Below are 15,440 nucleotides of genomic sequence, written 5' to 3' on the forward strand. Positions count from 1 at the left end.
TAAATTTGAATACACTCGATCGAGGAAATTAGTTCATACAGAATCACACCATATTCGAGGAGAATGCCTGAATCTTCGTCATCGTTTTCCGCCGAATCCTACTTCGCTACTCAACCACCACCATCTGGCTTAGAGCACGATATCGAGGGAGTGAAGCAGTTCGTAAGACGGCAGCAAGAGGAAGGAAGAAATGTCGTGCTAATTACAGTGAGTTTCTTGTTCACAACCACACTGCTCAACGATAACAATCTGATTTCTAAAAATCAGAGCGGAGGGACGACAGTCCCTTTAGAACTCAATGTGTGAGCAGTCTCGTACTGAATCTGCCTTAGGGCTTATGGACAGCTGCGGCCTAGTGTACGATTTCTAGACAATTTCAGTGCTGGTGTGTCTATTCTAATCTTCATCTCATTTGTCGCAACACGGTACTGATAGTATCGATCTTGGCTAGGTACTCGAGGTGCAACCTCTGCTGAATACTTTCTCAAAGCTGGATATGCGGTCCTTTTCATGCACCGGCAATTCAGTCTCCAGCCATTCAGCCGTCATTATTCACATTCTACCAATCCGTTTCTAGATTTCTTGGAAATTGAACCAGGAGTTGAAGAAAGCTCTTCATTTACATCTTCCGGGGCAGGATCTGGAGAATCGCAGATTTGCGTAACGCTAGACAAACGAGAAAAGCTCCTGGAAGTTCTAACCGTATACAAAGCGGTACATGCCGCCGGAACGCTCCATACCTTGACGTTCGTCACAGTGAACGATTATCTTTGGCTTTTGCGCGCAGTCAGCCAGGAATTGAGCGTGATGAAAAGAAAAGCGATGTATTATCTGGCCGCTGCTGTTAGCGATTTCTTCTTGCCCAGGCAGAAGATGGCGAGTAATCCGTCAATTACCTTCTCAACGCTGATGCGATACGTTTCCGAATTTTGCAGTCGGAGCACAAAATCCAGTCAGGCAAAGGCTCTTTGCACATCGAGATGGACCAAGTGCCCAAAATTTTGAAGCCGATGGTGGATAATTGGACTGGGAAAGATGGGTTTGTTGTTTCGTTCAAGGTTAGTTACCTCGTCGTCCGTTACATCTTGATATTTACGCCCTCTCTGTCCCATGCTGATCATCCTTGCTTGTATGTCTAGCTGGAAACGGACCCTGCTCTCCTGATTCCAAAAGCAGAAACATCTCTTCAACGTTATGGACATCAGGTGGTTATAGGAAACGACCTCAACCGGCGAAAGTTCGAGGTCGTATTCATTTCGTGGAAGGACGCGTTGCCGTCTTCATCTATAGACACGGCGGATTCGAGTTCATCTTTCGCAGAATCATGGCTTCGAATCGATCCCCATGACCACAACAAGGAGATAGAGGAAGATATAGTTGCAGAATTGGTCAAAAGACATGAGATGTGGATTGCAGGTGGTACAACGTCAATTAAATCATGATAATGGATGGAAATGCATTATGTCACAATTATTGAGTGGTGACTGTCGTTTTAGCATGAGCTCTGACAAACCGTAATCAGGATGGAGACTGAAGAATAAGGCGAACAGGAACCTGCGTGAACTCCTGTCCGCTTATAAATCCTTTTCGAAAACGAATAACCCTGCCGAAGACAAGATTTAGCGGATTGCACCAGCCGTGGTGTGGATGATTTTGAGAATATATCTCATCAGCCACAAGACATGCCCATGGGTCACTACAATTTGTTCCGTTTCTTCACGCACGATGATGTTAAGTATACATTGAGCCGTTCTTGTAATCGGCGCAATGAAGTTGCAAGTCCATTCGGTACCGTGAGGACTGATCTCTGATTTGCCTGCTAGATGCAGAATTTGGACTACCGAAGCTGGGAGTTCGGAGCTCCGGTAAGATGAACGACAATCGAAAATGTTTATCCAAAAGGTCAGTCGGGCGCATCATTCCCCTCATCCTCGACTCATTTGACCTCCTCCAATATCGCAACGGACCGGCTGGTTTAAAAAGTATTTACGTCTGCTCAGGTGATGGAAGAATCTATGGGACTTCCTTTCCTTCTCCTTAAGCTTCCTCCGCCAACACATGGTGAGCTCATATCTTTTTCCTTTGTTCACATAATTCATCCAAACTATTTCCATTCAGATATCATCTTACACCACTCACGGAGAATCGTCAGTTGGTTCCCCCAAATCACCGCAGAAAACAAGACTATTGAGGAAGATACTAGGAGTTACATGTGCCTCATGACTCTTCAGTGCAAATATAAGTACTCCTCTGATATAAAAGATGGTTTAAACCAGCTCCATCTTACTTCAACGAACAATCACTATCGAGATGAAATCACTAATCGGAGGCAATGGAATGATCCTGCTCTCATTCGTTTCTAGCGGCGCACTCGCAGCATTCCCCGACTGTGCCAATGGCCCACTCGCGAAGAACCTAGTGTGCAACACCTCCGCAAACTTTATTGACCGAGCTAAGGCACTGGTGGCAGAATTTACTGTCGCAGAGATGATCAACAACACTGGATACGACACACCCGGTGTACCTCGTCTCGGACTTCCTCCTTATGCTTGGTGGAGTGAAGCTCTGGTCAGTTCAGAACCCATCTTATTGCCTCCAGACGACGTGACTAAGTATTCTTCCTACAGCATGGTGTAGCAAGCAGTCCGGGTGTTACTTTTGCCCCACCAGGAAACAATTTCAGCTTCGCTACGTCCTTCCCTGCGCCAATACTTACGAGCGCAGCTTTCGACGATCAGCTTGTCAATGATATAGCGACCGTCATCAGTACGGAGGCGCGTGCCTTCAACAACTTCGGCGATGCTGGCTTATCATTCTTCACACCCAACATCAACCCGTTCAAAGATCCTAGATGGGGTCGAGGACAGGAAACACCTGGAGAAGACCCATTCCACATCGGAAGATACGCGTACAGCCTAGTGACCGGACTTCAAGGGGGCCTTGGGTCGCAGCTCGATGGTGCCGAACAGAAGTATCTGAAGATCATTGCAGACTGTAAACATTACGCTGCATATGACATGGAGGACTGGGAAGGAAACAATCGAATGGCGTTCGATGCTATCGTATCCACGCAAGATCTAGCAGAGTTCTACTCTCCAAGCTTCCAAAGTTGTGTTCGAGATGCACAAGTCGCATCAATCATGTGCAGCTACAATTCGGTCAATGGGATCCCATCTTGTGCATCGGAGTACCTGATGCAGAATATCACCCGTGATCACTTCGGTCTCGGAGAGAATCAGTGGATTACGTCTGATTGTGATGCAGTCGGAAATATATTCGATCCGCACAATTACACCGACACGCTAGCGAATGCGAGTGCAGTAGCGTTACATGCTGGAACGGATATTGATTGTGGGACGACGTATTCCAGCAGCTTGCAATCCGCACTAAACGAGGGACTGGTCAAGGAGTCGGATATTGTGCAAGCTATGGTAAGACGGTATGGATCGCTCGTTCGGTGCGTGTTGGGCTACGACTTCGAAGAAATATCAATTCAAAAGTTTTTTATAGGCTCGGATACTTTGACTCCCCCGAGGTTCAGCCCTATCGACAACTGAATTGGAACGATGTAAATACTCCTGCCGCCCAAAACCTGGCTTATACTGCAGCCATTGAGGGCATCACCCTTTTGAAAAATGACGGGACCCTCCCTCTGAGCTCGTCTATCATTAGTGTTGCTCTAATTGGTCCCTGGGCCAATGCTACTACCCAAATGCAATCCAACTACAACGGTGTAGCACCGTTCCTCATCAGCCCCCTTGATGCATTCCGGACTGCAGGGTTCAATGTAACCTTTGCTAGTGGTACAACGATAAGTGGAACAGACACGAGCGGTTTTAGTGCTGCTCTAGCTGCTGCTCACTCTGCTGATCTTGTTGTATTTGTCGGAGGGATCGACGATACAATTGAGGCCGAACAGATGGACAGGTTGGAAATCAGCTGGCCGGGGAATCAGCTGCAGTTGATTGGGGAACTGGCTTCAGTTGGAAAACCCTTTGTGGTTTTACAGATGGGCGGAGGACAGGTTGATAGTAGCGATATCAAAACAAATGAATCTGTGAGTATATCGGCTTGTCTCCTTTTTTTTTTAACTAAACATAGAATATAGATCAACGCTTTGCTGTGGGGCGGATATCCTGGCCAAAGTGGGGGAGCTGCACTTGTCGACATTCTTACAGGAAAACAAGCCCCTGCTGGCCGCTTGCCTACTACCCAATACCCAGCAAACTATGTTAACGAGGTTCCTATGACAGATATGACACTGCGCCCTTCCTCCACCAATCCTGGACGAACATATAAATGGTATACTGGCGAGGCGGTATTCCCATTTGGTTTTGGTTTACACTATACCAACTTTTCATTGGAATGGTCAGAGCCACCCAAAAGAAGTTATAACATTCAAAGCTTGATGTCTGCGGCCAAGTCGGGAGGTGCTCCCGTCGATTTGGCATTACTCGATACTCCCTTCGAGCTGACCGTTAGAAACACTGGCTCTATAACATCTGATTACAGCGCCTTGCTGTTTTCAAACACAACTGCGGGACCGACGCCTGCTCCTTTGAAGCAGCTCGTTGGGTACACCCGTGTCAAGAGCATCGCAGCGGGTCAAAGTGCAACGGCGCACCTGAACGTGACGTTAGGAAGTTTGGCAAGAGTGGAAGAGGATGGGGACAGCGCGTTATATCCTGGTACGTATAATGTATGGGTTGATACCGATCTCAATGGGCTTGGGGTGGCAGCGACAAGCTTCGAGTTAGTGGGAAGCCGAGAAGTAATTACTGAGTGGCCTCAGCCTTGAAGAAAAGTAGACTATCCTTAGATTCAGAGTGTGTACATATTCCATTATCAAGGTCCACGATGTAAATGTTACATACCCCTCTACTGATGATTCTCATAACGTCAAAAAGTCAGTAGCGGCAATAGCTTATACTCATTCTTGTGCCAACATTGCCACTGGCCAGACACAACTTCTATCAATCACATCTCATGTCGTTCAGCCAAATCCACTGAAATGGACGACGTCAACTCAACATCAATGACCATTCTTGGAAGTTATTTGTGGGATCAGTCGAACGAGGGAGAAGAGGGGAGAAGAAGGACTTGGAAGGAAGGAGATCGATGTTCTAAGTTATTACTACGGAAGTTTTTGTTAGGGATTCATTGATTACTCGTTAGATTTGCCTTTGTTGCTTTGTTGACGAGATGGGACACATATGTACAGTATAGGTGTTCGAACTTGTTTCTTTTTCCAGTTGACAGAAAAAACTTTCCTTTTTTTCGTTTTGTGAATCTCGTGACTAATAATGGCCACCGTGACCGTGCTCATTGATTCTATCTTCCGACGTTCTGTGTCCACCTAAATACATATGGACCTCGGACTTACATTTTCACGATGACTGAGACAACGACAAGGGAGCACGATATATATCATCAGGGTTTATTCACGAGGATCGAGGAATGCAGGTACGAGCCATAACGTGGCTTTGGGCAGTTTGTGCCCGTTCTGGGGGACTAATTTATTTCCAGGTCAGGCCCTGCTAAGCGCTTCGCCACACTCGCAACAGCCAGATGCTAGAATGTGAATACCACCAATCTGTCTTTATCTGAAGACACGCGCCGAACCTGGCGCTTTTTAGGGGGGTTTCACATCCATCGGTTCGCTTCTTTGTTCCCAGCTTGTTGGCGGTTGAACTTCCTCTGTTGACCGACTCTTCAGAGTCATGGTCGCGTTCGGGCGACTGAAGCCTCGCCATGTCCGGCTCATCGCGATATCCATCGTTCTGTATTACATCTACACGACTTTCAAGTACCACTCAAATCGACTTAGCAAGTCGGAATCGGTTTGGACAGAATCGCTGCCATTGGAGTCTTCTACTCAAATTCCAAATAATCTCTCATTTTCAGCACAAGTCAGCATTGCTCGAGAATCCTCACGTTGTGCTCCCAAGCAGCATTCACGAACCCTAGGAACAGGCGCCCTCTTTGTTATTTCATTAAAACGTGTCGAGTCGAGGCGTCAGCAAATGGATGTGCTCGCGAAGGCCCTCGATTTGGATTTCACATACATTAACGCAACAGACGCTCAGTCATCTGGTGCATACGGTTTACAAAGGGCTGAAAGAATCATCAACCGCGTACGGTGGCAACGGGATCGTTTAGACGAAAAGGATTTGGAAGACGGCTCCGTGGAAGCAGACTTTCATCCAAGACCTTCTGAAAACCATCCAAACTACGTATTCGATGCGTTTCCGTTCAAATGGTCGAACGACGCCATGGACAATTTTGTTGATCCTCTGGCGAACGAGTTGGGCATATCTGGAAGTGATTTTTGGACGCTGGAATTGGATCGCTTTGACTCAGGCGAAGGCTTGGATGAGGCAATGGCTTGGGAAGCCGCAAATCCCATGCCTGCTCATTGGCTGCATGAATCATGGAAGCAGTCTTCGGAAGCCTTAGTAAACCACGCTTCGGTTAGGAACAACCTGCAGATGAGTGATCATCTAAGTCTGGGTGGCGTTGCGTGTGCGGATTCCCATATACGTGCAATTCGAGAGATTATACGGAGGAGTAAGCCTTTATCATCTATCCACATCTGAGCTCGAATGAATATTTACTGCTAGAACTCGACTCGGCGATAATTTTCGAAGACGATATAGACATCGAATTCTCAATTGAGAGAATCTTACAACACGAATGGCCATTCCTTCCTCCAACCTGGGACATTGTCTACCTTGGACACTGCTGGTCATCTACCGAACCTTTCCAGCCTTTCCTTGATCCAAAAGCAACCTATCTACGCAAAACCCAACACGCTTTATGTCTCCATGCTCACGCTATCTCCCTCAGAGGCGCACATAAACTCGCTCGATTCCTTCGTTCGCCCGATTACGCGTATTCACGGCCAATAGACCATTTGATCAAGGACCTAGTGCAGATGCATTATCTGGAGAGTTACACGTTTGTTCCCGCGTTGGTTGTACAGACGAAGGAGGAAGAGAGTCAGATCAAGGTGGGACAGATGAATAGTGCGTGGAAGGATGTGAGTGGGGAGTGGCTTGTGGATTCGACGAAGGAAAGGATAGCATTGGTGAGTGGTGGGTTTGACGAGAGTGGATGAAGTTAGGTATTATTATCTGTATCAGTGCATTATCTTTAGGGGAAAGTAAGTAGGTTAAGAAGTAATAAATTGAAAATGGCCGGGCTATTATTATACACCGAAAATTTAGCGTGCGTGCGAACATCCTGTAATATGCCAGCGCTTTCTTACCCATTTTCATCCCATTTCCATCTCATCACTTTTGACGTTGCTCGCACTGGTCGGCGATCTCTTATACCCATTTTTACGACAATATGGCTAGCATAATCGAGTCTGCAGATAATGACCAGCCTTCTCAGTCTCCTTCCACAGAACTGACTCAACCAGACGACGTCGACTATCCGGCAATAACCGCTACTACGCCAATGTCCCTGTCTTCCGTTACTGCGATACATAGCAGAAGATCATCCATTGACGACCCACAAACCGAATTGATATCGACGCTTCGAGGACAAATACAGGATTTATTTACTCAAGTGACTCAATTAAACTCGAAACTTGTCCAATCCTACGACCGTGTTTCCGACTTGGAAGATGACCTACACGTCAATCAATCCAACCTCCGCCAATCTACGCTCAAAATATCTCAGCTCGAATTAGAGAGGACCCAGCATCTTTCCGCGTTAAACACCGGAACGCTCGTCGAGCGAAGCAATGTTGTCGAAGAGTTAACGCGGTTGATGGAAAGGGCTACACAGGAGGCGGCACAGCGCTCTTCTGCGGAATCAGCCAAAAGGAATATCGAGACAGAATTAGAGGAATTGGCAAAAGATTTATTCGAAGGAGCAAATGGTATGGTCGCGGAGGCGAGGTATGAAAGATTTCTGAGTCAGCAGAGAGCAGAGGAGAGTGAACGACGGGCAAGAGATGTTGAGGAAAGACTTGTTGCTATGCAGCAAGAAATGCGCCAACTCGACAAGGGTAAATGGGTGCCAAGAGCAGGAGATCTGGTCAAGGAAAGAAAGTTGATGTCCTCGCACGTTCCCTATCAGGAATTTCTAGGATTTGTTGGTCATTTACGTGGATTACATGGACAGCAAGGACAAGCAGTTCCCGCTATGACTACGCTGTTGAGCTTACCCTTTCTGGCAAGGATTGCTACAGAGGACAGGTGAGGACTTCGTTTCTCTTCATTTCATTGGCTCATTCATCTCTTCTTTTCGCGTCTCTCATTGTCGTTCTATGATAACTGATTATCGTCCTACTTTTATAGTGACCCAACTCTACGTCTAGACCTCGCGCCTTCTTTCAACTGGCTCTCTCGGCGTTCCGTACTCGCGGCGATACACAATGGCTGTCTTGTCATCGAATCGGTGTCGTCCGCGGACTTTCTGCATCAGTTATCTCAACGACAGCAACGACAGGGTAGCACAGGGTTCAACCTGAATAATCTTAGTATCACTGTTGGGGCAGGAGGAGCGGGAGGTAATGGCACGAACCATAATACAGTTGCATGTGCGTTGTGTGGGGTCAATATATTTCCTGGTCCGGATGCTGCTTCGCCATCAACGCACTCTCAACCAGCTAATCAACCTACCGGGACGTGGCCAACCTCAATATCGTTATTCAGGAAAGGCTCCTCGGCATCACTGAATACCACTCAGTCCAGTCAAGGAAGTCAGGGTATTACACCGCCGCCTTCACCACCGCTTCCATCCAAAGCAAAAACGATCCTCGGTGTTGGTTCCAATGAAATTGCGCAGGGCCAGATAATGCCGGAACAGGTGTATGTCTTTCGAATAACCTCCAACTCCGCATCCTCGACCTCGGCTTCAACTAGTAACAGCACGCAATCTTCTTCCATGAACTCGACTGCTTCGCATGCGCCTACCCTTCCTCCCCATCCTCCTGCACATCCACCTGTGACCCAATCGGTGCCGACACGTCGAGGTCGATCCGGGACCGTCTCCCAGTCTCCATTTGGATCTCCGACCAAGGTCTCAAGGCCATCTTCATCTTTCCAACCTTCTTTCGCCCCTTCGTTTTCTTCCCAATCATCCTCTACCCAACCCAGTACATCTACTGCTACTGGCGCGGGCTTCAATGGCTCAGCGAGTGCCGCGGGTACTAACACTAACACGGGGACAAACACAGGGTCTATATATCCTCTCTGCACCTCGACCTGGTGCCTCACCCGTCTCCGAGCCACTTGCGAGATATGGGCGTTCGTGCGAAGTGGTGTCGTTAAGAAGGTCTGGGAGGAAGATGTCCCTGTTTCTAACACACTGTCGGGTTTGCCTTTGCCTTCAACCAACCCTAATATAGGATCCTCCTCAACTATGCCAGATCCACCGCCTACACACCCGTCTCAAGCTCCCCACATTCATACATCGAACACATCAACTTCGGGACCTGCTCCACCCATCCCACCACGCAAACGTGGTCTGTGGGGGACGTTGGAGTCTTTGAGTGAGAGAGCTGCTTCTTGGGGTGGCGGGAGCCAGTCGGGTAGTAGACCTAGCACGCCTATTGCGGAGGAGAAGGAGAAGAAACTTCCTGTGCTTCCACCTCCCCAACCGCTTGTTCATCCATCCGTAGCTTCGGTTCAGCAAGATCCGCCATCTGAAGATGGGGCGGGGGTCAGCACGGGAAGCGGGACTTCAACAACGAGTGCGCCTCCCCCGTTGCCAAAAAGGAGCGAAGGTCGCGGCCGGCAGTCATCTGCGCCTACCGCGCTCAAACCTGTTGCAGAGGTTACTTCTCAAGTCGATACTGAACCTCCCGCTCATACTTCCGAAGCGAACGCTGACCTCCCTGAGGAAGGTCAAGAAGATCCCATCCATACAGTTGTATTCTCCGCATCAGCACACAACTCCCCTATTCATTCGCCTACTCCTGCAGTGGCTCAAGAACCTTTCAAACTCCCTTTACCGGATTCACGGCCTTCAACCCCGGTTATTGGCGGATTGAGCACAGGCTCGAGACCTGGGACGCCTTCTAATACTAATAAACCACCTTCTAGGCCTAGCACACCTTCGAATGCAACGGGTCTTGTATCATCTAGGCCGGGAACGCCTAGCAATAGAACAGACGGTGTTCCTCCACCGTTACCGAGACGTGCTGTTACTCGGGGACCTAGACCGATGTCGACAAGGAAACCTTCCACATCTCCTGGACCGCCTGCAATAGACATGTCTCGTACAGAGGTAATCAAAGAAGAAGGGGAGATAGATGCTGTGGAGACAAAGGTAGTTGAGAAGGTGGAAAAGGAGGAGCAGGAGGAAGTTAGCAACGGGACGAATGGTGTAACAGAAGTACCCCAGCCGGAAGGAACGGTAGAATTGAAGCCGTCAAATGCAGGCGTCGAGGGGCAGATACAAAGAGAAGAAAATATCGGTGCCGAAATGGATATAGGCAACACAAGTACAGGTTCTACTAAGCCGGAAGTGGAAGGTACCGGAGGAGCTGAAGTGGCGGACGCGGGGAGGATGACGGCGATCACGACGGACAAAATTGAAACTGACCATCATGCAGCCAAAAGAGTCGAAGAAACAAGCGCAATCGCGGAGGAAAATGGAACCGACACTTCTCTCGAATCCGAAAAACCCTTCCTTCCGTATACCAGTGTCGGTCATTCGACATGGGAAGAACGCACTTGGAGAGAAATTGTGAGACTCAAGGAGGTCATGTTTTGGGCACGGGTAGGAGGCGTAGAATCTTCTTAGGCATGTAGGAGGTCCTTGCTCGTCAAAGTCAAACGGTAATCTACGGTAATGGGATGTGTACATAATGATTTTTAACGTAATAGGTGATACATATACCAAAGGATATACATTACGAAGTAACGTCAGTGCTACGTGCCTTTTAGAGTATCTAAAACTGATTGAAGGCTCCTGTCATGGTCATGGTTACTTACATAGAATAGTCAATGACGTCTAGTCTATGATTTCTGATAGCAATGTTGTGTTCATCCACCGGTCAAATTCCTAACCATTGCTATCCTCTCCCTCGTCGAATCCAGAAGCCACTCTCCACTCATATCCTTCCATGCACTATTCGTTTGACCCATCCTGATTTGACTCTCATCTTCCTTCGTCTGCACAACCAGCGCTGGAACGAACGTGTAACTCTCCAAATAATGCATCTGTATCAAATCCTTGATAAGATGGTCTACCGGCCGTGAATAAGCGAAATCAGGAGAACGAAGGAATCGAGTGAGTTTGTGTGCGCCTCGAAGGGAGACGGCGTAGCCGTGATTACATAGGGTGTGCCGAGTTTTGCGGAGGTAAGTTGCTTTTGGGTCGATGAGAGGTTGGTCGGGTTCGGTGCCCGACCAGCAGTGTCCAAGGTAGAGGATATCCCAGGTTGAGGGTAGGAAGGACCATTCGTGTCGAAGGATTCGTTCAATGGAAAATTCGATGTCGATGTCATCCTCAAAAATAATGGCAGAGTCAAGTTCTGAAAAAGAGTTGTCACTTGAACTTAGTAAATCCAGTCGCTTTGACAAAAACGCACTTACTTCTTCGTACAATTTCTCGGATAGCACGCATATGCGAATCGGTACAAGCGATTTCAGCGAGCGTTAGGTGTTGAGTCGTCTCTAGTGAATTTCTGACAAAAGAAGGATTCACCCAAGCTTCCCGCGATTTTCTCCACGTTTCATCCTGCCAAAAAGAGGGCATCGGATGCTGCTCTTCCCAAACTTTTGCCTCGTCCAAGTCTTCGCCTGCGTACAAACGCTCCAACTCCAACGTCCAATAATCAGCCCCGGAAATACCCAGCTCGTTCGCTAAGGGATCAGCTAGATTTTCAAGAGCATCTTTGGACCATTGAAACGGGAATGCATCGAGTATCATATTGGGATTGGTGTCCGAAGGCTTCGGGTGGTTGCCAGCTACCACGGTATCGTCGTTGACATCCTCTTCGTCTAGGCGATCTCGTTGCCACCGTATGCGGTCAAGGATTCGCTCAAGTCTCTCTAAACCATAGACACCAGAAGATTTGTAATCTGTGGCATCGAAGAAGGAAAAATCCACATCAAGGGCCCGAGCAAGCGATTCCATCTGCTTGTGTCGATTCTCGACGCGTTTAAGCGATATAACAAAAAGACCACCGGTTCCTAGGGTGCGTGAATGTTCCTTGTGAGCAAAAGGCGAAGTTTCTCGAACTGTGCCGACTTGGGCGGAAAATGATAAATTATTCGGAACTTGTGAGAAATGGGAAGGAGATTTCGAAGATGCGGGGTAGTCTATCCATTTCGATTGCGAATTGGCGAATTGGTTCGAACGGTTGAAAGCCACGTAGGTGTAATACATGTACAAGACGAAAATGGATATCGCGATTAATTGGACATGACGGGCCTTTAGACCGCCTATTGATAACATGAGTGCCCGAGTCAATGAGCGGAGGAGATATACAACAGTCGCCTGAAGGCAGCTGGGGGTATATTATGTATGGAAGGATGGAAGTTGGAAAGAAAGAAAAGCGGGATTCAGGTTCGCGCGTGAAACCCTGCGTGAAACCCCCCCTATATCGCATTCCCGCACACAACAATGCCAAGATCTGGATCAAGCGTTATCTTTTTGACACATGTATAGCGTGGGCCCCGGCTGTCCTTCGGCCGTGGTTCCTCCTCCCCAGTTCATAGAGTATGAAAGCCCCATCGTCTTTTCGACCATGCCAATATCGAAAATAAAATCAAGGGGACATTCAGGAAATCCTGGGACGCATGTAAGCTGGAAGGATCGTAAATTTAATTTCTACTAAAGCTTTGACTGATTGAATAAGTTTCAACCGCATATCAAGTCGCAATTTTCAACTTACCTGGTGGTTGCATTCAAATCATCGAAAACCAAATTAAGAGAGCAACGTCGCGGCGTTCTAAGCGCCTCGTGTTTATCGAGTATTCACCTGAATTCGCACCACAAGGACGATTAGAACAAAGGAGAATTTCTGAATGGCAGTTGAACGTTGAACGTTGAAGCTTGAAACTTGGAGGACAAAGCTAGTGAGTAATTACTAATAAAAGAAGCCCGTCGTAATTGGCGCCTAACCTCCAAACCCAATCATGCCTCCTGCCAAAATTTACGGTTACCTGGCTTTCGGGCGATTCCAACGACCGCCACAGGCTGGGTATGAGAACGAATTCAGTTTGCATTTTCTCGGAGTGTCTACAAAGGTCTACAATGTACGACGGTTTACTTCTATTGAGCTGCACCAGAGCCATCTGCATCCAAGGCCATCAGAGGCCACTGCAAAGCATAGAAGGTGAGGATCATTCGAAATTGGCAAGTATATAATTAGGCGCTTGCAAGGAATAATTTTTCGAGGCTGTTTCAGCATCAATTCACCTTGAATAAGATAAGTATTCGCTCAAACGAGCTCGATATAGAATACCAGAAGCACTGGGAAGTGCTCAATGATAGTAGAAGAGGTTTGCCTGGGGCACAGCCCCGCTCGGGTGGGAAAACACACGAAACACGGTTTGGCTGAGCCTGGAGCGTCTTTGTCCAAAGACTAGACACTAGAGTAGTAGAGGGAAGGGAGGGTGGGCTCACACAAAAGAGCTAAGAGATGGATTTCGACGATGAGAGTGTAGTTCAAAGGCGATAAGCGCCCGCTCTCATCGCCACATCTTATCTTATCCTCTGAGAAGACAGCTCTGCTGCCTTCTGGCCTTCTCTCGGAACGTTTGAACAACAAGCGCCCGTGTAAAATTTTCTTGTTGTCTCTGTCCGTTTCGACGGCGGATACCAGCGTATACCTTTGCCCCATATAAGACAATCATCCTTCATCGAACGGTGACTCTGACTCCAATCCTGCACTCTACCTGTCCCTTCCCACATCTTACACAAACTTCCCCAGTGCCACAAGCTGCCACAAGTTTTCTGCTTCTACAATCTTTGCTCAATGTCGACTGAAATAAGCATTCATTTCTCATCTTCGTGTGATATAAGCCTACAAATTTCATAAAGTCCAACCGATGAAAGAAGATCATCAGGCAAGTGAGAAAAATGCGTGTCCCCAACGGGTTACTATCTGTTACTATGTCAGCACAGCCCTAGATGATGTGATATAAAAAGCTCGTAGGAAACGGAAAATGGTCAACAACTTGTTAAGAAAACGAAAACACGGTATGTAGTCGGCATTTGCTCCTCACAAAAGGCTAACATTATGAATAAGCACATCGCCCGCCCGCAAAGAGGCAGGATTAATTTGCTGGTCAAATTTTATTCTTCTAGTTTCTGAGCTTTGAATCTTCTTCTTCCTTCGTGGTATGTGAGGATGATATTAAACAATGATTCTGACTAAAGTACCACTTCGAATCCACTTCTACTTCCTTCTTCACCATTAGTCACTTCTCTATACACAACTCGTCACTTGTATATGATGTTTTTCTGCCTCAGAAGATGCTTACTTGTCGCCACTGCTCTCATCAACATCAATGCGGCTGCCGGTCCGTTGCCATTGGTGTCTCCAAGTTATGCACCTGCGCGGCTGGAGATGCGCGGCGGAGGTAAGTAAGCTCTAACCCTACAGGCTCGAGGTTGACGCAATGTATACGAATCAAGAACCTTACACCAATCAAGTTGTCCGAGTAGGGTTCCAAGACACACAAGGACACTGGCGAGATACATATTCGAATGGCGACGCTATTGTTCTTTTCGTTGGGGAATACGATACGTTTGCGGTTGCTCAAAGCTGTCCGAAGAACATGGCACTATTGTTGTTGCATCCACCTCCTATGACATTCAGAGATGTTAGAGCTCCAGCGGCAGCGGAAGTGCGGCGGATGACTGAATTGCGCATATCAGTCACTTTCGAAGGTTATAAGGAGAAAAAAGCCGTTCTCCACACCTTGCGAGACATAAACAAACTGGAGCGTACAACCTCCCTCAAATTCTCAAACGACTTGGAGTATTTCGAAATTATTCTTGAACGTCTTCACTCCTTGGAGAGAGAGGGTCTTGATGTGTTCGAAGTGACGGGTGATGGGAAGGGATGGGAAGATGTGAGAAGAACAGTAGCAAGCGCGAGGGGATACTGAAAAGGTACAATTTATACTTTTCTGTTTTTCAGCGTCGAGCCACACGATCGAACGGCGCTTCACTCCCGGAATTTTTTGAACCGTCGACCATATGTATTTGTCATTGATATCAGATTCAAGAAACTTGAGCCCTCTTGAGCCCCAAGATGTTATGCTGAGTCTATGACGGCGCCGACTGCTCTCCGGGATAAAGCATATGATATTCATATGTAGTACAGAACGATATTAAAATGGAGGATGCTAAACACTTGGTTTGATGCAATACATAAAGGTCTAAGGTTCGTTTGGAGGAATTTTCAATGGTACCTGACTGTGCCCTACACCCCGTCGTACCAGCCGACGGAGGTCGGTCTAGCG

The 15,440-nt window shown here is 47.6% G+C and overlaps 6 protein-coding genes across 6 annotated transcripts; 5 read left to right on the forward strand and 1 right to left on the reverse strand.

The window, feature by feature from the left end:
- Positions 1-63: 63 nt before the first annotated feature.
- C8R40DRAFT_1159065 (DNA/pantothenate metabolism flavoprotein) lies at positions 64-1,623 on the forward strand (the record flags this gene model as incomplete). The annotated part of the gene is made up of 7 exons (XM_046229829.1): positions 64-207; positions 268-302; positions 357-385; positions 452-876; positions 936-1,058; positions 1,140-1,416; positions 1,523-1,623. 7 exons carry the CDS (start codon positions 64-66, stop codon positions 1,621-1,623), a joined length of 1,134 nt encoding a protein of 377 aa, XP_046089656.1.
- Positions 1,624-1,935: 312 nt separating this feature from the next.
- C8R40DRAFT_1090072 (glycoside hydrolase family 3 protein) lies at positions 1,936-4,895 on the forward strand. The gene is made up of 5 exons (XM_046227463.1): positions 1,936-2,061; positions 2,119-2,568; positions 2,628-3,457; positions 3,511-4,057; positions 4,109-4,895. Exons 2-5 carry the CDS (start codon positions 2,311-2,313, stop codon positions 4,796-4,798), a joined length of 2,325 nt encoding a protein of 774 aa, XP_046089657.1. The 5' UTR covers positions 1,936-2,061; positions 2,119-2,310; the 3' UTR covers positions 4,799-4,895.
- A 361-nt stretch (positions 4,896-5,256) lies between these two features.
- Positions 5,257-7,214, forward strand: C8R40DRAFT_1090077 (uncharacterized protein). Its single transcript, XM_046227464.1, has 4 exons — positions 5,257-5,463; positions 5,527-5,655; positions 5,717-6,567; positions 6,621-7,214. Exons 3-4 carry the CDS (start codon positions 5,721-5,723, stop codon positions 7,115-7,117), a joined length of 1,344 nt encoding a protein of 447 aa, XP_046089658.1. The 5' UTR covers positions 5,257-5,463; positions 5,527-5,655; positions 5,717-5,720; the 3' UTR covers positions 7,118-7,214.
- Positions 7,215-7,461: 247 nt separating this feature from the next.
- On the forward strand, positions 7,462-8,211 carry C8R40DRAFT_1037897 (uncharacterized protein; the record flags this gene model as incomplete). Its single annotated transcript, XM_046223706.1, has 2 exons — positions 7,462-7,641; positions 7,708-8,211. The coding sequence occupies 2 exons, from the start codon at positions 7,462-7,464 to the stop codon at positions 8,209-8,211; spliced, it is 684 nt and encodes a 227-aa protein (XP_046089659.1).
- Positions 8,212-11,003: 2,792 nt separating this feature from the next.
- On the reverse strand, positions 11,004-12,420 carry C8R40DRAFT_1167296 (uncharacterized protein; the record flags this gene model as incomplete). Its single annotated transcript, XM_046230990.1, has 2 exons — positions 11,004-11,494; positions 11,556-12,420. 2 exons carry the CDS (start codon positions 12,418-12,420, stop codon positions 11,004-11,006), a joined length of 1,356 nt encoding a protein of 451 aa, XP_046089660.1.
- A 683-nt stretch (positions 12,421-13,103) lies between these two features.
- C8R40DRAFT_1167297 (uncharacterized protein) lies at positions 13,104-15,083 on the forward strand (the record flags this gene model as incomplete). The annotated part of the gene is made up of 3 exons (XM_046230991.1): positions 13,104-13,303; positions 14,443-14,552; positions 14,608-15,083. The coding sequence occupies 3 exons, from the start codon at positions 13,104-13,106 to the stop codon at positions 15,081-15,083; spliced, it is 786 nt and encodes a 261-aa protein (XP_046089661.1).
- Between the last annotated feature and the right edge of the window lie 357 nt (positions 15,084-15,440).

This window comes from Lentinula edodes (genome assembly GCF_021015755.1).
Source record: "Lentinula edodes strain Le(Bin) 0899 ss11 chromosome Unknown C8R40scaffold_6, whole genome shotgun sequence".
Classification (NCBI taxonomy): domain Eukaryota; kingdom Fungi; phylum Basidiomycota; class Agaricomycetes; order Agaricales; family Omphalotaceae; genus Lentinula; species Lentinula edodes.

Bases quoted from the DNA above. Each gene is read 5' to 3' on its own strand.
- C8R40DRAFT_1090077 (XM_046227464.1), top strand. From the start codon at position 5,721: ATGGTCGCGTTCGGGCGACTGAAGCCTCGCCATGTCCGGCTCATCGCG. The intron at 6,568-6,620 runs GTAAGCCTTTAT...ATTTACTGCTAG, and splicing joins TCGAGAGATTATACGGAGGA to AACTCGACTCGGCGATAATT.
- C8R40DRAFT_1090072 (XM_046227463.1), top strand. From the start codon at position 2,311: ATGAAATCACTAATCGGAGGCAATGGAATGATCCTGCTCTCATTCGTT. The intron at 2,569-2,627 runs GTCAGTTCAGAA...TTCTTCCTACAG, and splicing joins CTTGGTGGAGTGAAGCTCTG to CATGGTGTAGCAAGCAGTCC. The intron at 3,458-3,510 runs GTGCGTGTTGGG...AGTTTTTTATAG, and splicing joins CGGTATGGATCGCTCGTTCG to GCTCGGATACTTTGACTCCC.